The 26,271-nt window shown below is 44.9% G+C and overlaps 1 protein-coding gene across 1 annotated transcript; it reads left to right on the forward strand.

Moving 5' to 3' along the window:
- The first annotated feature begins 15,980 nt into the window (after positions 1-15,980).
- tsnax (translin-associated factor X) lies at positions 15,981-20,561 on the forward strand. The gene is made up of 6 exons (XM_017685225.2): positions 15,981-16,317; positions 16,555-16,647; positions 17,747-17,861; positions 17,968-18,098; positions 19,494-19,615; positions 19,881-20,561. Exons 1-6 carry the CDS (start codon positions 16,302-16,304, stop codon positions 20,256-20,258), a joined length of 855 nt encoding a protein of 284 aa, XP_017540714.1. The 5' UTR covers positions 15,981-16,301; the 3' UTR covers positions 20,259-20,561.
- Positions 20,562-26,271: the final 5,710 nt, after the last annotated feature.

Raw genomic sequence — 26,271 nt, forward strand, 5'->3', positions numbered from 1 at the left:
ACCAATCAGCACTCAGTTGCAGTAATGCTAACCAATCAGCTCTTAATAGCTGTAACACCAACCATTTAGCTCTCAGTAACAGTAATCCTAACCAATCAGCGCTCAATAGCAGTAACGCTAAGAACGAGCTCTCAGTGGCAGTAACACTAATCAATCAGCTTTCAGTAGCAGTAGCCCTAACCACTCAGCTCTCAGTAGATGTAACACTGACCAATCAGCTCTTAGTACCTGTAACGCTAACCAATCTGCTCTCAGTAGGAGTAACGCTAACAAATCAGCTCTCAGTAGCAATGACGCTAACCAATCAGTTCATAGTACCTGTAACGCTAACCAATCAGTGTTCAGTAGGTGTAATGCTAACCAATCTGCTCTCAGTAGCAGTAACTCTAACAAATCAGTGCTCAGTAGCAGTAACACTAACGAATCAGTGCTCAGTAGCATTAGCGCTAACCAATGAGCTCTCATTAGCAGTATCGCTGACCAATCAGCTCTCATTAGCAGTATCGCTGACCAATCAGCTCTCAGTAGCAGTAGCGGTAACCAATCAGCTCTCAGTAGCAGTAGCGGTAACCAATCAGCTCTCAATGTTAGTAACGTTAACTAATCAGCTCTCAGTAGCAGTAATGCTAAGAATCAGCTCTCAGGAGCAGTAACTCTAACCAATCAGCTCTCAGTAGCAGTAAATCTAACTAATCAGCAGTCAGTAGCAGTAACGCTGACCAGTCAGCCCTCAGTGTTAGTAACACTAACTAATCAGCTCTCAGTAACAGTAACGCAAACCAAACATTACAGTAACAGCAACAGTAACCAATTAGCTCTTAGTAGCAGTGGCGCTAACCAATCATCTCTTAGTAGCAGTAACGCTAACCAATAAGCTATCAGTAGCAATAACGCCAACCAAGCAGCTCTTAATAGCAGTAACGCCAACTAATCAACACTCAGTAGCAGTAACGCCAACCAATCAGCACTCACTTGCAATAATGCTAACCAATCCGCTCTCAGTAGCAGTAACGCTAACCAATCAGCACTCAGTTGCAGTGATGCTAACCAATCAGCGCTCAGTAACAGTAACACTAACCAATCAATGCTCACTAGAAGTAACGCTAACCAATCATCTCTCAATAGCTGTAACAGCAACCATTTAGCTCTCGGTAACCGTAATCCTAACCAATCAGCACTCAATAGCAGTAACGCTAAGAACCAGCTCTCAGGAGCAGTAACTCTAACCAATCAGCTCTCAGTAGCAGTAACACTAACCAATCAGCTGTCAGTAGCAGTAGCGCTAACCAATCAGCTTTCAATAGCAGTAGCCCTAACCACTCAGCTCTCAGTAGATGTAACACTGACCAATCAGCTCTCAGTAGCAGTAACGGTAACCAATCAGTTCTCAGTAGCATTAACGCTAACCAATCTGCTCTCAGTAGCAATGACGCTAACCAATCAGCTCTTAGTACCTGTAACGCTAACCAATCTGCTCTCAGTAGCAGTAACGCTAACAAATCAGCTCTCAGTAGCAATGACGCTAACCAATCAGCTCATAGTACCTGTAACGCTAACCAATCAGCTCTCAGTAGCAGTAGCGCTAACCAATCAGCTCTCCGTAGCAGTAACGCTGACCAATCAGCGCTCAGTAGCAGTAACGCTAACAATCAGCTCTCAGTAGCAGTAACACCAACCATTTAGCTCTCACTAACCGTAATCCTAACCAATCAGCGCTCAATACCAGTAACGCTAAGAACCAGCTCTCAGGAGCAGTAACTCTAACCAATCAGCTCTCAGTAGCAGTAACACTAACCAATCAGAGCTCAGTAGCAGTAACGCTAACAATCAGCTCTCAGTAGCAGTAACAACAACCATTTAGCTCTCAGTAACCGTAATCCTAAACAATCAGCGCTCAATACCTAACGCTAAGAATCAGCTCTCAGGAGCAATAACTCTAACCAATCAGCTCTCAGTAGCAGTAACACTAACCAGACAGCTGTCAGTAGCAGTACCAGTAACACTGACCAATCAGCTCTCAGTAGCAGTAACACTAACCAATCAGTTCTCAGTAGCAGTAAGGCTGACCAATCAGATCTCGGCAGCAGTAACGCTAAGCAATCAGCTCTCAGTGGGAGTAATGCTAACCAATCAGTGCTCAGCACTAACAGTAAACAATCAGTGCTCAGTAGCAGTAACGCTTCCCAATCAGCTCTTAGTAGCAGTATCACTAACCAATCAGCTCACGGTAACAGTAATGCAAACCAATCAGCTCTGAGTAGCAGTAACGCTGACCAATCAGCTCTCAGTAGCAGTAACGCCAACCAATCAACGCTCAGTAGCAGTAACGCTAACCAATCATCTCTCAGTAGAAGTAACGCTTACCAATCAGCTCTCAGTAGCAGTATATCTAACCAATCAGCTCTCAGTAGCAACGACGCTAACCAATCATCTCTTAGTAGCTGTAACGCTAACCAATCAGCGTTCAGTAGGAGTAATGCTAACTAATCTGCTCTCCGTAGCTGTAAAGACAACCAATCAGCCCTCAGTTGTAGTAATGCTAACCAATCAGCTCTCCGTAGCAGTAACGCTAACCAATCAGCGCTCAGTAGCAGTAAGTCTAACCAATCAGCTCTCATTAGCAGTATCGCTGACCATTCAGCTCTCATTAGCAGTATCGCTGACCAATCAGCTCTCATTAGCAGTATCGCTGACCAATCAGTTTTCAGTAGCAGTAGCGGTAACCAACCAGCTCTCAATGTTAGTAACGCTAACTAATCAGCTCTCAGTAGCAGCAACACTAACCAATTAGCTCTTAGTAGCAGTAGCGCTAACCAATCAGCTCTCAGTAGTAGTAACGCTGACCAATCGGTTCTTAGTAGCAGTAACGCTAACCAATAAGCTATCAGTAGCAGTAACGCCAACCAATCAGGTCTCAGTAGCAGTAACGCCAACCAAGCAGCTCTTAATAGCAGTAACGCCAACCAATCAGCACTCAGTTGCAATAATGCTAACCAATCCGCTCTCAGTAGCAGCAACACTAACCAATTAGCTCTTAGTAGCAGTAGCGCTAACCAATCAGCTCTCAGTAGTAGTAACGCTGACCAATCGGTTCTTAGTAGCAGTAACGCTAACCAATAAGCTATCAGTAGCAGTAACGCCAACCAATCAGGTCTCAGTAGCAGTAACGCCAACCAAGCGGCTCTTAATAGCAGTAACACCAACCAATCAACACTCAGTAGCAGAAACACCAACCAATCAGCACTCAGTTGCAATAATGCTAACCAATCCGCTCTCAGTAGCAGTAACGCTAAATAATCAGCACTCAGTTCCAGTAATGCTAACCAATCAGCGCTCAGTAACAGTAACACTAACCAATCAATGCTCAGTAGCAGTAACGCTAACCAATCATCTCTCAGTAACTGTAACACTAAATAATCAGCGCTCAGTAACAGTAATGCTAACCAATCAGCTCTCAGTAGCTGTAACACCAACCATTTAGCTCTCAGTAACCGTAATCCTAACCAATCAGCGCTCAATAGCAGTAACGCTAAGAACCAGCTCTCAGGAGCAGTAACTCTAACCAATCAGCTCTCAGTAGCAGTGACACTAACCAATCAGCTGTCAGTAGCAGTAACGCTTACCAATCAGCTCTCAGTAGCAGTAACGCTTACCAATCAGCTCTCAGTAGCAGTAAATCTAAACAATCAGCTTTCAGTAGCAGTAGCGCTAAACAATCAGCTTTAAGTAGCAGTAGCCCAACCACTCAGCTCTCAGTAGATGTAACACTGACCAATCAGCTCTCAGTAGCATTAAAGCTAACCAATCAGTTCTCAGTAGCATTAACGCTAACCAATCAGCTCTCAGTAGCAATGACGCTAACAATCAGCTCTAAGTAGCAGTAACTCTAACCAATCAGCTCTCAGTAGCAGTAACGTAAAAAAATCAGCTCTCAGTAGCAGTAACTCTAACCAAGCACTGCTCAGTAGCAGTAACGCTAACCAATCAGTTCTCAGTAGCATTAATGCTAACCAATCAGCTCTCAGTAGCAATGACGCTAACAATCAGCTCTAAGTAGCAGTAACTCTAACCAATCAGCTCTCAGTAGCAATAACGCTAACCAATCAGTTCTCAGTAGCAGCAGCAGTAACCAATCAGCTATCAGTAGCAGTAACGCTGACCAATCAGCTCTCAGTAACAGCAACGCTAACCAATTTGCTCTTAGTAGCAGTAGCGCTAACCAATCAGCTCTCAGTAGCAGTTACGCTTACCAATCAGCTCTCCGTAGCAGTAATGCTGACGAAAAAGTTCTCAGTTGCATTAACGCTGACCAATCGGTTCTTAGTAGCAGTAACGCTAACCAATCAGCTATCAGTAGCAGTAACGCCAACCAATCAGGTCTCAGTAGCAGTAACGCCAACCAAGCAGCTCTTAGTAGCAGTAACGCTAACCAATCAGCTATCAGTAGCAGTAACGCCAACAAATCAGTTCTCAGTAGCAGTACGGCTGATCAATCAGCTCTTGGCAGCAGTAACACTAAGCAATCAGCTGACCAACGCTAACCAATCAGCTCTCAGTAGCAGTAACGCTGACCAATCAGCTCTCAGTTGCAGTAACGCTGATGAAACAGTTCTCAGTTGCATTAACGCTGACCAGTCAGCACTCAGTTCCAGTAATGCTAACCAATCAGCGCTCAGTAACAGTAACACTAACCAATCAGCTATCAGTAGAAGTAACCAATCAGCTCTCAGTAGCTGTAACACCAACCATTTAGCTCTCAGTAACCGTAATCCTAACCAATCAGCGCTCAATAGCAGTAACGTTAAAAGAACCAGCTCTCAGGAGCAGTAACTCTAACCACTTAGCTCTCAGTAGCAGTGACACTAACCAATCAGCTGTCAGTAGCAGTAACGCTTACCAATCAGCTCTCAGTAGCAGTAAATCTAACCAATCAGCTCTCAGTAGCAGTAGCGCTAACCAATCAGCTGTCAGTAGCAGTAGCCCTAACCACTCAGCTCTCAGTAGATGTAACACTGACCAATCAGCTCTCAGTAGCAGTAACGCTAACCAATCAGCTCTCAGTAGCAATGACGCTAACAATCAGCTCTAAGTAGCAGTAACTCTAACCAATCAGCTCTCAGTAGCAGTAACGTTTACCAATCAGCTCTCAGTAGCAGTAAATCTAACCAATCAGCTCTCAGTAGCAGTAGCGCTAACCAATCAGCTTTCAGTAGCAGTAGCCCTAACCACTCAGCTCTCAGTAGATGTAACACTGACCAATCAGCTCTCAGTAGCATTAACGCTAACCAATCAGCTCTCAGTAGCAATGACGCTAACAATCAGCTCTAAGTAGCAGTAACTCTAACCAATCAGCTCTCAGTAGCAGTAACGTAAAAAAATCAGCTCTCAGTAGCAGTAACTCTAACCAAGCACTGCTCAGTAGCAGTAACGCTAACCAATCAGTTCTCAGTAGCATTAATGCTAACCAATCAGCTCTCAGTAGCAATGACGCTAACAATCAGCTCTAAGTAGCAGTAACTCTAACCAATCAGCTCTCAGTAGCAATAACGCTAACCAATCAGTTCTCAGTAGCAGCAGCAGTAACCAATCAGCTATCAGTAGCAGTAACGCTGACCAATCAGCTCTCAGTAACAGCAACGCTAACCAATTTGCTCTTAGTAGCAGTAGCGCTAACCAATCAGCTCTCAGTAGCAGTTACGCTTACCAATCAGCTCTCCGTAGCAGTAATGCTGACGAAAAAGTTCTCAGTTGCATTAACGCTGACCAATCGGTTCTTAGTAGCAGTAACGCTAACCAATCAGCTATCAGTAGCAGTAACGCCAACCAATCAGGTCTCAGTAGCAGTAACGCCAACCAAGCAGCTCTTAGTAGCAGTAACGCTAACCAATCAGCTATCAGTAGCAGTAACGCCAACAAATCAGTTCTCAGTAGCAGTACGGCTGATCAATCAGCTCTTGGCAGCAGTAACACTAAGCAATCAGCTGACCAACGCTAACCAATCAGCTCTCAGTAGCAGTAACGCTGACCAATCAGCTCTCAGTTGCAGTAACGCTGATGAAACAGTTCTCAGTTGCATTAACGCTGACCAGTCAGCACTCAGTTCCAGTAATGCTAACCAATCAGCGCTCAGTAACAGTAACACTAACCAATCAGCTATCAGTAGAAGTAACCAATCAGCTCTCAGTAGCTGTAACACCAACCATTTAGCTCTCAGTAACCGTAATCCTAACCAATCAGCGCTCAATAGCAGTAACGTTAAAAGAACCAGCTCTCAGGAGCAGTAACTCTAACCACTCAGCTCTCAGTAGCAGTGACACTAACCAATCAGCTGTCAGTAGCAGTAACGCTTACCAATCAGCTCTCAGTAGCAGTAAATCTAACCAATCAGCTCTCAGTAGCAGTAGCGCTAACCAATCAGCTGTCAGTAGCAGTAGCCCTAACCACTCAGCTCTCAGTAGATGTAACACTGACCAATCAGCTCTCAGTAGCAGTAACGCTAACCAATCAGCTCTCAGTAGCAATGACGCTAACAATCAGCTCTAAGTAGCAGTAACTCTAACCAATCAGCTCTCAGTAGCAGTAACGTTTACCAATCAGCTCTCAGTAGCAGTAAATCTAACCAATCAGCTCTCAGTAGCAGTAGCGCTAACCAATCAGCTTTCAGTAGCAGTAGCCCTAACCACTCAGCTCTCAGTAGATGTAACACTGACCAATCAGCTCTCAGTAGCATTAACGCTAACCAATCAGCTCTCAGTAGCAATAACACTAACCAATCAGCTCTCAGTAGCCGTAACTCTAACCAAGCAGTGCTCAGTAGCAGTAAGACTAACGAATAAGCTCTCCGTAGCAGTAGCGTTAACGAATCAGCTCTCATTAGCAGTATCGCTGACCAATCAGCTCTCAGCAGTAATAACGCTAACCAATCAGCTCTCATTGTCAGTAACGCTAACCAATCAATTCTCAGTAGCAGTAACGCCAACCAATCAGGTCTCAGTAGCAGTAGCGGTAACCAAGCGGTAACCAAGCTCTCAGTGTTAGTAACTCTAACTAATAAGCTCTCAGTAACAGTAACGCAAACCAAACAGCTCTCAGTAAAAGCAACGCAAACCACAGCTCTTAGTACCTGTAACGCTAACCAATCAGCGTTCAGTAGGAGTAATGCTAACCAATCTGCTCACAGTAGCTGTAAAGACAACCAATCAGCGCTCAGTTGTACTAATGCTAACCAATCAGCTCTCCGTAGCAGTAACGCTAACCAATCAGCGCTCAGTAGCAGTAACTCTAACCAATCAGCGCTCAGTAGCAATAACACTAACTAATCAGCTCTTAGTAGCAGTAACGCTAAAAATCAGCTCTCAGTAGCAGTAACTCTAACCAATCAGTGCTCAGTAGCAGTAACACTAGTGAATCAGCGCTCAGTAGCAGTAGCGCTAACCAATCAGCTCTCATTAGCAGTATCGCTGACCAATCATCTCTCAGCAGCAATAACGCTAACCAATCAGCTCTCAGTAGCAGTAACGCTGACCAATCAGCTCTCAGTAACAGTAATGCAAATCAAACAGCTCTCAGTAGCAGCACTGCTAACCAATTAGCTCTTAGTAGCAGTAGCGCTAACCAATCAGCTCTCAGTAACAGTAACGCAAACCAAACAGCTCTCAGTAGCAGCACTGCTAACCAATTAGCTCTTAGTAGCAGTAGCGCTAACTAATCAGCTCTCACTAGCAGTAATACTGATGAAACAGTTCTCAGTTGCTTTAACGCTGACCAATAGGTTCTTAGTAACAGTAACACTAACCAATCAGCTATCAGTAGCAGTAACGCCAACCAATCAGGTCTCAGTAGCAGTAACGCCGACCAAGCAAATCAACAGCAGTAACGCCAACCATTCAACGCTCAGTAGCAGTAAGGCTAACCAATCATCTCTCAGTTGCAGTAACGCTGATGAAACAGTTCTCAGTTGCATTAACGCTGACCAGTCAGCACTCAGTTCCAGTAATGCTAACCAATCAGCGCTCAGTAACAGTAACACTAACCAATCAGCTATCAGTAGAAGTAACCAATCAGCTCTCAGTAGCTGTAACACCAACCATTTAGCTCTCAGTAACCGTAATCCTAACCAATCAGCGCTCAATAGCAGTAACGTTAAAAGAACCAGCTCTCAGGAGCAGTAACTCTAACCACTCAGCTCTCAGTAGCAGTGACACTAACCAATCAGCTGTCAGTAGCAGTAACGCTTACCAATCAGCTCTCAGTAGCAGTAAATCTAACCAATCAGCTCTCAGTAGCAGTAGCGCTAACCAATCAGCTGTCAGTAGCAGTAGCCCTAACCACTCAGCTCTCAGTAGATGTAACACTGACCAATCAGCTCTCAGTAGCAGTGACGCTAACCAATCAGCTCTCAGTAGCAATGACGCTAACAATCAGCTCTAAGTAGCAGTAACTCTAACCAATCAGCTCTCAGTAGCAGTAACGTTTACCAATCAGCTCTCAGTAGCAGTAAATCTAACCAATCAGCTCTCAGTAGCAGTAGCGCTAACCAATCAGCTTTCAGTAGCAGTAGCCCTAACCACTCAGCTCTCAGTAGATGTAACACTGACCAATCAGCTCTCAGTAGCATTAACGCTAACCAATCAGCTCTCAGTAGCAATAACACTAACCAATCAGCTCTCAGTAGCCGTAACTCTAACCAAGCAGTGCTCAGTAGCAGTAAGACTAACGAATAAGCTCTCCGTAGCAGTAGCGTTAACGAATCAGCTCTCATTAGCAGTATCGCTGACCAATCAGCTCTCAGCAGTAATAACGCTAACCAATCAGCTCTCATTGTCAGTAACGCTAACCAATCAATTCTCAGTAGCAGTAACGCCAACCAATCAGGTCTCAGTAGCAGTAGCGGTAACCAAGCTCTCAGTGTTAGTAACTCTAACTAATAAGCTCTCAGTAACAGTAACGCAAACCAAACAGCTCTCAGTAAAAGCAACGCAAACCACAGCTCTTAGTACCTGTAACGCTAACCAATCAGCGTTCAGTAGGAGTAATGCTAACCAATCTGCTCTCAGTAGCTGTAAAGACAACCAATCAGCGCTCAGTTGTACTAATGCTAACCAATCAGCTCTCCGTAGCAGTAACGCTAACCAATCAGCGCTCAGTAGCAGTAACTCTAACCAATCAGCGCTCAGTAGCAATAACACTAACTAATCAGCTCTTAGTAGCAGTAACGCTAAAAATCAGCTCTCAGTAGCAGTAACTCTAACCAATCAGTGCTCAGTAGCAGTAACACTAGTGAATCAGCGCTCAGTAGCAGTAGCGCTAACCAATCAGCTCTCATTAGCAGTATCGCTGACCAATCATCTCTCAGCAGCAATAACGCTAACCAATCAGCTCTCAGTAGCAGTAACGCTGACCAATCAGCTCTCAGTAACAGTAATGCAAATCAAACAGCTCTCAGTAGCAGCACTGCTAACCAATTAGCTCTTAGTAGCAGTAGCGCTAACCAATCAGCTCTCAGTAACAGTAACGCAAACCAAACAGCTCTCAGTAGCAGCACTGCTAACCAATTAGCTCTTAGTAGCAGTAGCGCTAACTAATCAGCTCTCACTAGCAGTAATACTGATGAAACAGTTCTCAGTTGCTTTAACGCTGACCAATAGGTTCTTAGTAACAGTAACACTAACCAATCAGCTATCAGTAGCAGTAACGCCAACCAATCAGGTCTCAGTAGCAGTAACGCCGACCAAGCAACTCAACAGCAGTAACGCCAACCAATCAACGCTCAGTAGCAGTAAGGCTAACCAATCATCTCTCAGTTGCAGTAACGCTGATGAAACAGTTCTCAGTTGCATTAACGCTGACCAGTCAGCACTCAGTTCCAGTAATGCTAACCAATCAGCGCTCAGTAACAGTAACACTAACCAATCAGCTATCAGTAGAAGTAACCAATCAGCTCTCAGTAGCTGTAACACCAACCATTTAGCTCTCAGTAACCGTAATCCTAACCAATCAGCGCTCAATAGCAGTAACGTTAAAAGAACCAGCTCTCAGGAGCAGTAACTCTAACCACTCAGCTCTCAGTAGCAGTGACACTAACCAATCAGCTGTCAGTAGCAGTAACGCTTACCAATCAGCTCTCAGTAGCAGTAAATCTAACCAATCAGCTCTCAGTAGCAGTAGCGCTAACCAATCAGCTGTCAGTAGCAGTAGCCCTAACCACTCAGCTCTCAGTAGATGTAACACTGACCAATCAGCTCTCAGTAGCAGTAACGCTAACCAATCAGCTCTCAGTAGCAATGACGCTAACAATCAGCTCTAAGTAGCAGTAACTCTAACCAATCAGCTCTCAGTAGCAGTAACGTTTACCAATCAGCTCTCAGTAGCAGTAAATCTAACCAATCAGCTCTCAGTAGCAGTAGCGCTAACCAATCAGCTTTCAGTAGCAGTAGCCCTAACCACTCAGCTCTCAGTAGATGTAACACTGACCAATCAGCTCTCAGTAGCATTAACGCTAACCAATCAGCTCTCAGTAGCAATAACACTAACCAATCAGCTCTCAGTAGCCGTAACTCTAACCAAGCAGTGCTCAGTAGCAGTAAGACTAACGAATAAGCTCTCCGTAGCAGTAGCGTTAACGAATCAGCTCTCATTAGCAGTATCGCTGACCAATCAGCTCTCAGCAGTAATAACGCTAACCAATCAGCTCTCATTGTCAGTAACGCTAACCAATCAATTCTCAGTAGCAGTAACGCCAACCAATCAGGTCTCAGTAGCAGTAGCGGTAACCAAGCTCTCAGTGTTAGTAACTCTAACTAATAAGCTCTCAGTAACAGTAACGCAAACCAAACAGCTCTCAGTAAAAGCAACGCAAACCACAGCTCTTAGTACCTGTAACGCTAACCAATCAGCGTTCAGTAGGAGTAATGCTAACCAATCTGCTCTCAGTAGCTGTAAAGACAACCAATCAGCGCTCAGTTGTACTAATGCTAACCAATCAGCTCTCCGTAGCAGTAACGCTAACCAATCAGCGCTCAGTAGCAGTAACTCTAACCAATCAGCGCTCAGTAGCAATAACACTAACTAATCAGCTCTTAGTAGCAGTAACGCTAAAAATCAGCTCTCAGTAGCAGTAACTCTAACCAATCAGTGCTCAGTAGCAGTAACACTAGTGAATCAGCGCTCAGTAGCAGTAGCGCTAACCAATCAGCTCTTATTAGCAGTATCGCTGACCAATCATCTCTCAGCAGCAATAACGCTAACCAATCAGCTCTCAGTAGCAGTAACGCTGACCAATCAGCTCTCAGTAACAGTAATGCAAATCAAACAGCTCTCAGTAGCAGCACTGCTAACCAATTAGCTCTTAGTAGCAGTAGCGCTAACCAATCAGCTCTCAGTAACAGTAACGCAAACCAAACAGCTCTCAGTAGCAGCACTGCTAACCAATTAGCTCTTAGTAGCAGTAGCGCTAACTAATCAGCTCTCACTAGCAGTAATACTGATGAAACAGTTCTCAGTTGCTTTAACACTGACCAATAGGTTCTTAGTAACAGTAACACTAACCAATCAGCTATCAGTAGCAGTAACGCCAACCAATCAGGTCTCAGTAGCAGTAACGCCGACCAAGCAACTCAACAGCAGTAACGCCAACCAATCAACGCTCAGTAGCAGTAAGGCTAACCAATCATCTCTCAGTTGCAGTAACGCTGATGAAACAGTTCTCAGTTGCATTAACGCTGACCAGTCAGCACTCAGTTCCAGTAATGCTAACCAATCAGCGCTCAGTAACAGTAACACTAACCAATCAGCTATCAGTAGAAGTAACCAATCAGCTCTCAGTAGCTGTAACACCAACCATTTAGCTCTCAGTAACCGTAATCCTAACCAATCAGCGCTCAATAGCAGTAACGTTAAAAGAACCAGCTCTCAGGAGCAGTAACTCTAACCACTCAGCTCTCAGTAGCAGTGACACTAACCAATCAGCTGTCAGTAGCAGTAACGCTTACCAATCAGCTCTCAGTAGCAGTAAATCTAACCAATCAGCTCTCAGTAGCAGTAGCGCTAACCAATCAGCTGTCAGTAGCAGTAGCCCTAACCACTCAGCTCTCAGTAGATGTAACACTGACCAATCAGCTCTCAGTAGCAGTAACGCTAACCAATCAGCTCTCAGTAGCAATGACGCTAACAATCAGCTCTAAGTAGCAGTAACTCTAACCAATCAGCTCTCAGTAGCAGTAACGTTTACCAATCAGCTCTCAGTAGCAGTAAATCTAACCAATCAGCTCTCAGTAGCAGTAGCGCTAACCAATCAGCTTTCAGTAGCAGTAGCCCTAACCACTCAGCTCTCAGTAGATGTAACACTGACCAATCAGCTCTCAGTAGCATTAACGCTAACCAATCAGCTCTCAGTAGCAATAACACTAACCAATCAGCTCTCAGTAGCCGTAACTCTAACCAAGCAGTGCTCAGTAGCAGTAAGACTAACGAATAAGCTCTCCGTAGCAGTAGCGTTAACGAATCAGCTCTCATTAGCAGTATCGCTGACCAATCAGCTCTCAGCAGTAATAACGCTAACCAATCAGCTCTCATTGTCAGTAACGCTAACCAATCAATTCTCAGTAGCAGTAACGCCAACCAATCAGGTCTCAGTAGCAGTAGCGGTAACCAAGCTCTCAGTGTTAGTAACTCTAACTAATAAGCTCTCAGTAACAGTAACGCAAACCAAACAGCTCTCAGTAAAAGCAACGCAAACCACAGCTCTTAGTACCTGTAACGCTAACCAATCAGCGTTCAGTAGGAGTAATGCTAACCAATCTGCTCTCAGTAGCTGTAAAGACAACCAATCAGCGCTCAGTTGTACTAATGCTAACCAATCAGCTCTCCGTAGCAGTAACGCTAACCAATCAGCGCTCAGTAGCAGTAACTCTAACCAATCAGCGCTCAGTAGCAATAACACTAACTAATCAGCTCTTAGTAGCAGTAACGCTAAAAATCAGCTCTCAGTAGCAGTAACTCTAACCAATCAGTGCTCAGTAGCAGTAACACTAGTGAATCAGCGCTCAGTAGCAGTAGCGCTAACCAATCAGCTCTCATTAGCAGTATCGCTGACCAATCATCTCTCAGCAGCAATAACGCTAACCAATCAGCTCTCAGTAGCAGTAACGCTGACCAATCAGCTCTCAGTAACAGTAATGCAAATCAAACAGCTCTCAGTAGCAGCACTGCTAACCAATTAGCTCTTAGTAGCAGTAGCGCTAACCAATCAGCTCTCAGTAACAGTAACGCAAACCAAACAGCTCTCAGTAGCAGCACTGCTAACCAATTAGCTCTTAGTAGCAGTAGCGCTAACTAATCAGCTCTCACTAGCAGTAATACTGATGAAACAGTTCTCAGTTGCTTTAACGCTGACCAATAGGTTCTTAGTAACAGTAACACTAACCAATCAGCTATCAGTAGCAGTAACGCCAACCAATCAGGTCTCAGTAGCAGTAACGCCGACCAAGCAACTCAACAGCAGTAACGCCAACCAATCAACGCTCAGTAGCAGTAAGGCTAACCAATCATCTCTCAGTAGCTGTAACGCTAACCAATCAGTGCTCAGTAAAAGTAACGCTAACCAATCAGCGCTCAGTAGCAGTAACGCTAACAATCAGCTCTCATTAGCAGTAACTGTAACAATTCAGCGCTCCGTAGCAGTAATGCTAAGGGATCAGCTCTCAGTAGCAGTAGCGGTAACCAATCAGCTCTCAGTGTTAGTAACTCTAACTAATAAGCTCTCAGTAACAGTAACGCAAACCAAACAGCTCTCAGTAAAAGCAACGCTAACCAATTTGCTCTTAGTAGCAGTAGCGCTAACCAATCAGCTCTCTGTAGCAGTAACGCTGACAAAACAGTTCTCAGTTTCATTAACGCTGACCAATCGGTTCTTAGTAGCAGTAACGCTAACCAATCAGCTATCAGTAGCAGTAACGCCAACCAATCAGGTCTCAGTAGCAGTAAGGCCAACCAAGCAGCTCTTAATAGCAGTAACGCCAACCAATCAACACTCAGTAGCAGTAACGCCAACAAATCAGTTCTCAGTAGCAGTACGGCTGACCAATCAGCTCTTGGCAGCAGTAACACTAAGCAATCAGCTGTCAGTAGCAGCAACGCTAACCAGTTAGCTCTTAGTAGCAGTAGCGCTAACCAATCAGCTCTCAGTAGCAGTAACTCTGACCAATCAGCTCTCAGTAGCAGTAACGCTGACGAAACAGTTCTCAGTAGAATTAACACTGACAAATCTGCTCTCAGTAGCAGTAACGCTAACCAATCAGCTCTTAGTACCTGTAACGCTAACCAATCAGCGTTCAGTAGGAGTAATGCTAACCAATCTGCTCTCAGTAGCTGTAAAGACAACCAATCAGCGCTCAGTTATACTAATGCTAACCAATCAGCTCTCCGTAGCAGTAACGCTAACCAATCAGCGCTCAGTAGCAATAACACTAACTAATCAGCTCTTAGTAGCAGTAACGCTAAAAATCAGCGCTCAGAAGCAGTAACTCTAACCAATCAGTGCTCAGTAGCAGTAACGTTAACGAATCAGCGCTCAGTAGCAGTAGCGCTAACCAATCAGCTCTCATTAGCAGTATCGCTGACCAATCATCTCTCAGCAGCAATAACGCTAACTAATCAGCTCTCAGTAGCAGTAACGCTGACCAATCAGCTCTCAGTAACAGTAACGCAAACCAAACAGCTCTCAGTAGCAGCACTGCTAACCAATTAGCTCTTAGTAGCAGTAGCGCTAACCAATCAGCTCTCAGTAACAGTAACGCAAACCAAACAGCTCTCAGCAGCAGCACTGCTAACCAATTAGCTCTTAGTAGCAGTAGCGCTAACTAATCAGCTCTCACTAGCAGTAATACTGATGAAACAGTTCTCAGTTGCTTTAACGCTGACCAATAGGTTCTTAGTAGCAGTAACACTAACCAATCAGCTATCAGTAGCAGTAACGCCAACCAATCAGGTCTCAGTAGCAGTAACGCCGACCAAGCAGCTCAACAGCAGTAACGCCAACCAATCAACGCTCAGTAGCAGTAAGGCTAACCAATCATCTCTCAGTAGCTGTAACGCTAACCAATCAGTGCTCAGTAAAATTAACGCTAACCAATCAGCGCTCAGTAGCAGTAACGCTAACAATCAGCTCTCATTAGCAGTAACTGTAACAATTCAGCGCTCTGTAGCAGTAATGCTGAGGAATCAGCTCTCAGTAGCAGTAACACTAACCAATCAGCTATCAGTAGCAGTAACGCTAACCAATCAGTTCTTAGTAGCAGTAAGGCTGACCAATCAGCTCTCTGCAGCAGTATCGCTAAGCAATCAGCTCTTATTGGCAGTAACACTAACCAATCAGCTCTCGGTAGAAGCAACGCTAACCAATCAGCTCTGAGTGGCAGTAACGCTAAACAATCAGCTCTCAGTAGAAGCAACGCTAACCAATCAGCTCTGAGTGGCAGTACTGCTAACCAATCTGCTCTCAGTAGCAGTAACGCTGACTAATCAGCGCTCAGTAGCTGTAACGCTAACAATCAGCTCTCATAGCAGTAACACTAACCAATCATCTCTCAGTAGCAGTAACACTGACCAATCAGCTCTCAGTAGCAGTAACACTAACCAATCAGCTCTCAGTAGCAGTGACGCTAACAAGTCAGCTCTCAGTAGCAGTAACACTAACCATTCAGTGCTCAGTAACAGTAACGCTAACCAATCAGCTCTCAGTAGCAGTAACATTAACCAATCAGCTCTCAGTAGCAGTAACGGTGACCAATCAGGTCTCATTAGCCATAACGCTAACCAATCAGCTGTCAATTACTGTAACGCTAACCAATCAGCGCTCAGTAGCAGTAACGCTAATGTGGATCTTCATGGCTGTCGGATCAGGCAAAGCAGGAAGAGAGGGAGTAACACTAGGTAGTGAGCTGCCAGTAGGGAGGATGTTTATAGGGGAAGGGCGTTAGCTACAGAAATCTGACGCACCCACAGGCATCAATGAAAGCGGTGACCGGCCGCGCTGAGAGTCGTTAGCCCGGAGCTCTGAGCGAATGATCTGAACTGCCTGCGCTTTACAGCCCAGCGCGGGTTGGACGTCTGATTATTTTTTGTTTACGTGCGAAAAACCAACGCGTTTGAAACCGTTAGCGTCAGATATCCGACTGATAACTTAGACAACTGCCTAGCCTTGCTAAGCTAAGCTACCTGGCTAACGCAGCCCCAGCTTGTTTATCGGTTTCATATCATTAAACTGACGCGGTTTGATTATACGGCCTGTTCCCTTCAGAGAAATGAGCAAAAGAGAAGGTAACTCGAGTCACCGGCTAGCAAGCACTGCTTTACTCGTCATCTTCTTGTTCGAATTGTCCCGTTCCACCTTAAATGGCGCCAGAATGGAGGCGCTCCAGCATTTAAGGTGGACCGGGGAATTTGAGCAAGCAGCTGGCGATGTTTGCCTGACAGAGTTCGCCACAGCTGGCGGTCGTAGTTGGAGATGAAACGGGTCGGTTTCTGATTATAAACCTGTAAATTATGTTTTCTCAGGTAATGGAAGCACCCGGAGACGCAGGACCGAGTCCGCCCAGAGGGCAGAAGATCCACTCGGCCACACTTCTCAGGTGGTCGCAGCCTTCAGAGGTAAATAAATTAAAGAATAATGGTTTAATTCATTCGGGTTCCGCCCCATAAGGTTCTGAAGGGCGCTGGAGTATCAGCACACGACCAGACAGACAGTAAAGAGCATCAGAAACACCTCATCCATATTTCATAAACCTGTTCCAGCCATAAACGTTCCATAAACATTCCACAATTACATTTTTCCACAAATGTAAGTCACGTTATACCAGCATTTCTGTCACATCCGAGTATCAGGATTCATTACAGTAAACCGCTTTACGTTTCACTATTTACATATTACTTCATTAACATAAAATACGTGAAAATAAATCCATATATTTTAAAGACCAATCAGGGGATGCCATGCTAGTGTAATGTTCTCTCGTGAATTCTGTGCTTTCCCTTTCTTTTTATCCCCGCTATGTTTTACATGCTCGGAAGAAGTAAAAACATTTGACATTCTTGGTTTTGTTACACAAATTTGACGTATTATTATATAAATACATCAAATAAATTACAAAATTACATCAAATTCTATTACAAATTGCATTCAAACTAAAGACTGTGTTTTGTTATTTTCCTAATACAGTCTATTCCCTTATTTCCCATACAGTGGTGGTGGTAGGAACCAGGCATCGCCATGACTATAACACAGATATGGACATTTTATTTTACCATCCAGAACCACCAGTGAACCTACACGAGTCTTCTGAGTTTATATGGAATGTTGATGATGGATAATAGTGGAAAATCTGGAATAATAAGTTTTCTTTGGGGACTATTTTGCCGCACAGCACACTGCATGTATCCCTCCCACCATGAATGGAGTTTAGTGTCTCAGTCATCAGGCAGTGAATTCATAACGATTTCATGTAGGCACTTTCTGTGAGGGAGCTTTTAGAGGGGGACGTTTGGTTCCTGTCACCACCACTGTGAACAGTTCTGACTCAGTAAGTTTACAACAGAGCGTTTTACACCAAACCACTCGGTTTTCATCGTAACGACTTTATTATGAAGGACTTATACGTCCCCTTATAGTAATATGAATGACTGCAGTTTGTTAACTGCAGTATTTATGTTTCCACTGGTTTAGTGTGTAATTTATCCCCGCTGCCCGCAGTTTTTCAGCAGGAGCTGGACACCAAGCACGACAAATATGAGCGGCTGGTCAAACTAAGCCGAGACATCACGATTGAGAGCAAGAGGACGATATTCCTGCTGCACAGAGTGACGAGGTACAAGGAGGACACCACAGATGTGTTGTGGTTACATGTGTGTAAAAAGTGTTTCTTAGACTGAAATAAAACCCACGGTTGCTAATTTGTGCTGGCTGCACCACAGTGTACCCAACGTGGAGGAGGTGCTGAACGAGGCTGATGCCAAACTAGACGGTGTGAGGCAGAAGATTGGTCAGGTAGCTGAGGAGCTGAGAGGAGAAGATCTCCACCAGTTCCATAAAGCCTTCACATCAGGTTAGTAAACCATTCAGCGACAGCAGTTTAGCCCCGCCCATTCAGTGACAGCAGTTTAGCCCCGCCCATTCAGTGACAGCAGTGTAGCCCTGCCCATTCAGCCTACAGCAGTTTAGCCCCAGCCATTCAGCCAACAGCAGTTTAGCCCCACCCATTCAGCTACAGCGGTTTAGCCCCACCCATTCAGCTACAGCGGTTTAGCCCCACCCATTCAGCTACAGCGGTTTAGCCCCACCCATTCAGCTACAGCGGTTTAGCTCCACCCATTCAGCTACAGCAGTTTAGCCCCACCTACTCAGCTACAGAAGTTTAGCCCCACCATACAGCTTGCAGCAGTTTAGCTCCACCCATTCATCCTGCAGCAGTTTAGCTCCACCATTCAGCTATAGCGGTTTAGCTCCACTCATTCATTTACAGCAATTTAGCTCCACCCATTCATCTACAGCAATTTAGCTCCACCCATTCATCTACAGCAATTTAGCTCCACCCATTCATCTACAGCAATTTAGCTCCACCCATTCATCTACAGCAATTTAGCTCCACTCTTTCATCTACAGCAATTTAGCTCCACACATTAAGCTACAGCGGTTTAGCCCCACCCATTCAGCTACAGCGGTTTAGCCCCACCCATTCAGCTACAGCGGTTTAGCCCCACCCATTCAGCTACAGCGGTTTAGCCCCACCTACTCAGCTACAGAAGTTTAGCTCCACCCATTCATCCTAGAGCGGTTTAACTCCACCACTCAGCTGTAGAAGTAGCCTCACCATTCAGCTATAGCAATTTAGCTCCACACATTAAGCTATAGCAATTTAGCTCCACACATTAAGCTATAGCAATTTAGCTCCACACATTCAGCTACAGCAGTTTAGCCCCACAACTCACCACTGAGCTATAGCAGTTTGCCTCCACCCATTCAGCCTACAGCAGTTTAGCTGCATCATTCAACCACAGCAGTTTAGCTCCACCCATTCAACTACAGCAGTTTAGCCCCACCATTCAGCTGCAGCGGTTTAGCCCCACCCATTCAGCTTACAGCAGTTTAGCCCCACCCATTCAGCTTACAGCAGTTTAGCCCCACCCATTCAGCTTACCGAAGTTTAGCCCCACCCATTCAGCTTACCGAAGTTTAGCCCCACACATTCAGCTACAGCAGTTTAGCACAACCCATTCAGCTACAGCAGTTTAGCCCCACCATACAGCTTGCAGCAGTTTAGCTTCATCATTCAGCTACAGCAATTTAGCTCCACCCATTCAGCTACAGCAGTTTAGCCCCACCATTCAGATTTAATATTTCCATATTTTACCCAAAAACTGAGGACCAGACAAGGATGAATATAGACGTTTCTACACAGAGCTGATCCACTGTGAACTGAAGGTGTCTGTTTCTGTGTAAGGGGTTCAGGAGTACGTGGAGGCCGTGTCCTTCCATCACTTCATCAGGCATCGCATCCTGATTAGCCTGGAGGAGATTAACGCTCGCCTCGTCTTCGTGAAGGAGGAGAAGCTGGAAACAAAGGTACAGTCCTGACACTAGCTGCCATCTGGTTTGAGACATTTACATTCTGCAGAGCTCTTAGCCCAAACCCCAACACTTGGTCACCTGCTCTCAGACCCCACCCCTCGGTCACCTGCTCTTGGTCGGCGTGATGTAAAATGGCCGGCGTGATGTAAATGCAGTCTTAATATCATCAAAGCAACTAATTAATAGCCAACATTTTATTATTGACGTTATCAGTAATGATTAGTGCAGAAGCTCATTGTTACCGTCCTCTTCTCTCCAGGTAACTGGTGAAGGTTCGTTTCCAGAAGCATGCGTGCTGACCTTCCAGGTGACTCCTACAGACTACCTGCTGGGCGTGGCTGACCTGACAGGTGAGCTGATGCGAATGTGCATCAGCAGCGTGGGGAATGGAGATATGGACACTCCCTTTGAGCTCAGCAGCTTCCTGCGGGACATCCACGATGGCTTCTCCTACATCGGGAACATGGGTCCATACGAGGTCTCCAAAAAGCTGCACACGCTCCGGCAGAGCCTCGGCAAGGTGGAGGACGCCTGTTACATGCTGAGAGTGCGAGGCTCAGAGATCCCCAAACACATGCTGGCTGACGTTCTCTCCAGCAGGACGGCGCTGTTGGACCACGATGAGGGAGTGTCATAGAGGGGTTTAATGTTCTCAGACCTGCATGTGTCTCACCTTGGTTTTAATTTATACTCGTCTGTAGTTCAGTGTTAGAATTTGTGTTTTAAGCCACGCTGGTGTGCCTTCACAGCTCCTAGCTTGCTCCTCTGAGAGTCTTTCTGGCATATCGGTTGAACAAACAGAGAAGCAGCATTTTTCTCTTCTGTTCGTCTCACTCATCCCGTCTGCTTCAGCCTTGGAAGCAACTTAGTGCCATTTGAAACACTTCATTTTGATTTGAATGTGAAAAGAAATGTCATTAAAGCTTGGTCATGTTGTGAATTTGTCTTTTATCATCTTTCACCTTCATTATTAATACTGCTTTGAAAAAGTTGCTATTAATCCACTGTTAATCAGCTCTCAGTATCAGTAATGCTAACCAATCAACTCTCAGTAGCAGTGACGCTAACCAGTCAGCTCTCAGTAGCAGTTACGAAGACAAATCAGCACTCAGTAGCAGTGAGGCTAACCAATCAGCTCTCAGTAGCAGTAACGCTAACCACTCAGCTCTCAGTAGCATTAATGCTAACCAATCAGCTATCAGTAACAGTACTGCTAACCAACCAGCGCTCAGTAGAAGTAAGGCTGACCAATCAACGCTCACTAGCAGTAACGCTGACCAATCACTGCTCACTAGCAGTAACGCTGACCAATCAGCTATCAGTAACAGTACTGCTAACCAACCAGCGCTCAGTAGAAGTAACGCTGACCAATCAACGCTCACTAGCAGTAACGCTGACCAATTAGCTCTTCGTAGCAGTAACACTGACCAATCAGCGCTCAGTAGAAGTAACGCTAACCAATCAGCTCTCAATAGAAGTAACGCTGACCAATCAGCTCTCAGTAGCAGTAACGCTAACCAATAATCTCTCAGTAGCAGTAAGGCTAACCAATCAGCTATCAGTAGCAGTGACGCTAACCAATCAGCTCTCAGTAGCAGTAACGCTAACCAATAAGCTCTCAGTAGCAGTAAGGCTAACCAATCAGCTATCAGTAGCAGTGACGCTAACCAGTCAGCTCTCAGTAGCAGTTACGCTGACCAATCAGCTCTCACTAGCAATAATTCTAACCAATCAGCACAAGGTAGCAGTAAGGCTAACCAATCACCGCTCACTAACAGTAACGCTAACCAATCAGCTCTCAGTAGAAGTAACGCTGACCAATCAGCTCTCAGTAGCAGTAACGCTAACCAATAAGCTCTCAGTAGCAGTAAGGCTAACCAATCAGCTATCAGTAGCAGTTACGCTGACCAATCAGCACTCAGTAGCAGTAACACTGACAAATCAGCTCTCACTAGCAATAATTCTAACCAATCAGCACAAGGTAGCAGTAAGGCTAACCAATCAGCGCTCAGTAGCAGTGACGCTAACCAATCAGCTCTCAGTAGAAGTAACGTTGACCAATCAGCTCTCAGTAGCAGTAACGCTAACCAATAAGCTCTCAGTAGCAGTAAGGCTAACCAATCAGCTATCAGTAGCAGTGACGCTAACCAGGCAGCTCTCAGTAGCAGTTACGCTGACCAATCAGCACTCAGTAGCAGTAACACTGACAAATCAGCTCTCACTAGCAATAATTCTAACCAATCAGTACAAGGTAGCAGTAAGGCTATCCAATCAGCTCTCAGTAGCAGTAATGCTAACCAATCAAATCTCTGTAGCAGTAATGCTAACCAGTCAGTTCTCAGTAGCAGTAATGCTAACCAGTCAGTTCTCAGTAGCAGTAACACTGACCAATCAGCTCTCACTAGCAATAATTCTAACCAATCAGCTCTCGGTATCAGTAACGCTAACCAATCAGCTCTCAGTAGAAGTAACGCTGACAAATCAGCTCTCAGTAGCAGTAAGGCTAACCAATCAGCTCACAGTAGCAGTAACGCTAACCAATCATCTCTTGTTATCAGTAAAGGTAACCAATCAGCTCTCAATAGCAGTAACGCTACTCAATCATCTCTCAGTAGCAGTAACGCTAACCAATCAGCTCTCAGTAGAAGTAACGCTGACAAATCAGCTCTCAGTAGCAGTAAGGCTAACCAATCAGCTCACAGTAGCAGTAACGCTAACCAATCATCTCTTGTTATCAGTAAAGGTAACCAATCAGCTCTCAATAGCAGTAACGCTACTCAATCATCTCTCAGTAGCAGTAACGCTAACCAATCAGCTCTCAGTAGCAGTAACGCTAACCACTCAGCTCTCAGTAGCATTAATGCTAACCAATCAGCTATCAGTAACAGTACTGCTAACCAACCAGCGCTCAGTAGAAGTAAGGCTGACCAATCAACGCTCACTAGCAGTAACGCTGACCAATCACTGCTCACTAGCAGTAACGCTGACCAATCAGCTATCAGTAACAGTACTGCTAACCAACCAGCGCTCAGTAGAAGTAACACTGACCAATCAACGCTCACTAGCAGTAACGCTGACCAATCAGCGCTCAGTAGAAGTAAAGCTAACCAATCAGCTCTCAGTAGAAGTAACGCTGACCAATCAGCTCTCAGTAGCAGTAACGCTAACCAATAATCTCTCATTAGCAGTAAGGCTAACCAATCAGCTATCAGTAGCAGTGACGCTAACCAATCAGCTCTCAGTAGAAGTAACGCTGACCAATCAGCTCTCAGTAGCAGTAACGCTAACCAATAAGCTCTCAGTAGCAGTAAGGCTAACCAATCAGCTATCAGTAGCAGTGACGCTAACCAGTCAGCTCTCAGTAGCAGTTACGCTGACCAATCAGCTCTCACTAGCAATAATTTTAACCAATCAGCACAAGGTAGCAGTAAGGCTAACCAATCAGCGCTCAGTAGCAGTAACGCTAACCAATCAGCTCTCAGTAGCAGTAACGCTAACCAATAAGCTCTCAGTAGCAGTAAGGCTAACCAATCAGCTATCAGTAGCAGTTACACTGACCAATCAGCACTCAGTAGCAGTAACACTGACAAATCAGCTCTCACTAGCAATAATTCTAACCAATCAGCACAAGGTAGCAGTAAGGCTAACCAATCAGCGCTCAGTAGCAGTAACGCTAACCAATCAGCTCTCAGTAGAAGTAACGCTGACCAATCAGCTCTCAGTAGCAGTAACGCTAACCAATAAGCTCTCAGTAGCAGTAAGGCTAACCAATCAGCTATCAGTAGCAGTGACGCTAACCAGTCAGCTCTCAGTAGCAGTTACGCAGACCAATCAGCACTCAGTAGCAGTAACACTGACAAATCAGCTCTCACTAGCAATAATTCTAACCAATCAGCACAAGGTAGCAGTAAGGCTAACCAATCAGCTCTCAGTAGCAGTAATGCTAACCAATCAAATCTCTGTAGCAGTAATGCTAACCAGTCAGCTCTCAGTAGCAGTAATGCTAACCAGTCAGTTCTCAGTAGCAGTAACACTGACCAATCAGCTCTCACTAGCAATAATTCTAACCAATCAGCTCTCGGTATCAGTAACGCTAACCAATCAGCTCTCAGTAGAAGTAACGCTGACAAATCAGCTCTCAGTAGCAGTAAGGCTAACCAATCAGCTCACAGTAGCAGTAACGCTAACCAATCATCTCTTGTTATCAGTAAAGGTAACCAATCAGCTCTCAATAGCAGTAACGCTACTCAATCATCTCCCAGTAGAACTAACACTAACCAATCAGCTCTCAGTAGAAGTAACGCTGACAAATCAGCTCTCAGTAGCAGTAAGGCTAACCAATCAGCTCACAGTAGCAGTAACGCTAACCAATCATCTCTTGTTATCAGTAAAGGTAACCAATCAGCTCTCAATAGCAGTAACGCTACTCAATCATCTCTCAGTAGCAGTAACGCTAACCAATCAGCTCTCAATAGCAGTAACGCTAACCAATCAGCTCTAAGTAGCAGTAAGGCTAAACAATCAGCTATCAGTAGCAGTAATACTAACCAATCATCTCTCAGTAGCAGTAACGCTAACCAATCAGCTCTCAATAGCAGTAACGCTAACCAATCAGCTCTAAGTAGCAGTAAGGCTAAACAATCAGCTATCAGTAGCAGTAATACTAACCAATCAGCTCTCAGTAGCAGTAATGCTAACCAATCAGCTCTCAGTAGCAGTAACGCTAACCACTCAGCTCTCAGTAGCATTAATGGTAACCAATCAGCTATCAGTAACAGTACTGCTAACCAATCAGCTCTCAGTAGAAGTAACGCTGACAAATCAGCTCTCAGTAGCAGTAAGGCTAACCAATCAGCTCACAGTAGCAGTAACGCTAACCAATCATCTCTTGTTATCAGTAAAGGTAACCAATCAGCTCTCAATAGCAGTAACGCTACTCAATCATCTCTCAGTAGCAGTAACGCTGACCAATCAGCGCTCAGTAGAAGTAACGCTAACCAATCAGCTCTCAGTAGAAGTAACGCTGACCAATCAGCTCTCAGTAGCAGTAACGCTAACCAATAATCTCTCATTAGCAGTAAGGCTAACCAATCAGCTATCAGTAGCAGTGACGCTAACCAATCAGCTCTCAGTAGAAGTAACGCTGACCAATCAGCTCTCAGTAGCAGTAACGCTAACCAATAAGCTCTCAGTAGCAGTAAGGCTAACCAATCAGCTATCAGTAGCAGTGACGCTAACCAGTCAGCTCTCAGTAGCAGTTACGCTGACCAATCAGCTCTCACTAGCAATAATTTTAACCAATCAGCACAAGGTAGCAGTAAGGCTAACCAATCAGCGCTCAGTAGCAGTAACGCTAACCAATCAGCTCTCAGTAGCAGTAACGCTAACCAATAAGCTCTCAGTAGCAGTAAGGCTAACCAATCAGCTATCAGTAGCAGTTACACTGACCAATCAGCACTCAGTAGCAGTAACACTGACAAATCAGCTCTCACTAGCAATAATTCTAACCAATCAGCACAAGGTAGCAGTAAGGCTAACCAATCAGCGCTCAGTAGCAGTAACGCTAACCAATCAGCTCTCAGTAGAAGTAACGCTGACCAATCAGCTCTCAGTAGCAGTAACGCTAACCAATAAGCTCTCAGTAGCAGTAAGGCTAACCAATCAGCTATCAGTAGCAGTGACGCTAACCAGTCAGCTCTCAGTAGCAGTTACGCAGACCAATCAGCACTCAGTAGCAGTAACACTGACAAATCAGCTCTCACTAGCAATAATTCTAACCAATCAGCACAAGGTAGCAGTAAGGCTAACCAATCAGCTCTCAGTAGCAGTAATGCTAACCAATCAAATCTCTGTAGCAGTAATGCTAACCAGTCAGCTCTCAGTAGCAGTAATGCTAACCAGTCAGTTCTCAGTAGCAGTAACACTGACCAATCAGCTCTCACTAGCAATAATTCTAACCAATCAGCTCTCGGTATCAGTAACGCTAACCAATCAGCTCTCAGTAGAAGTAACGCTGACAAATCAGCTCTCAGTAGCAGTAAGGCTAACCAATCAGCTCACAGTAGCAGTAACGCTAACCAATCATCTCTTGTTATCAGTAAAGGTAACCAATCAGCTCTCAATAGCAGTAACGCTACTCAATCATCTCCCAGTAGAACTAACACTAACCAATCAGCTCTCAGTAGAAGTAACGCTGACAAATCAGCTCTCAGTAGCAGTAAGGCTAACCAATCAGCTCACAGTAGCAGTAACGCTAACCAATCATCTCTTGTTATCAGTAAAGGTAACCAATCAGCTCTCAATAGCAGTAACGCTACTCAATCATCTCTCAGTAGCAGTAACGCTAACCAATCAGCTCTCAATAGCAGTAACGCTAACCAATCAGCTCTAAGTAGCAGTAAGGCTAAACAATCAGCTATCAGTAGCAGTAATACTAACCAATCAGCTCTCAGTAGCAGTAATGCTAACCAATAAGCTCTCAGTAGCAGTAAGGCTAACCAATCAGCTATCAGTAGCAGTGACGCTAACCAATCAGCTCTCAGTAGCAGTAATGCTAACCAATAAGCTCTCAGTAGCAGTAATGCTAACCAATCAGCACTCAGTATCAGTAACGCTAACCAATCAGCTCTCAGTAGAAGTAACGCTGACAA

The sequence above is a fragment of the Pygocentrus nattereri genome, chromosome 5 (assembly GCF_015220715.1).
Source record: "Pygocentrus nattereri isolate fPygNat1 chromosome 5, fPygNat1.pri, whole genome shotgun sequence".
NCBI classification, from domain to species: domain Eukaryota; kingdom Metazoa; phylum Chordata; class Actinopteri; order Characiformes; family Serrasalmidae; genus Pygocentrus; species Pygocentrus nattereri.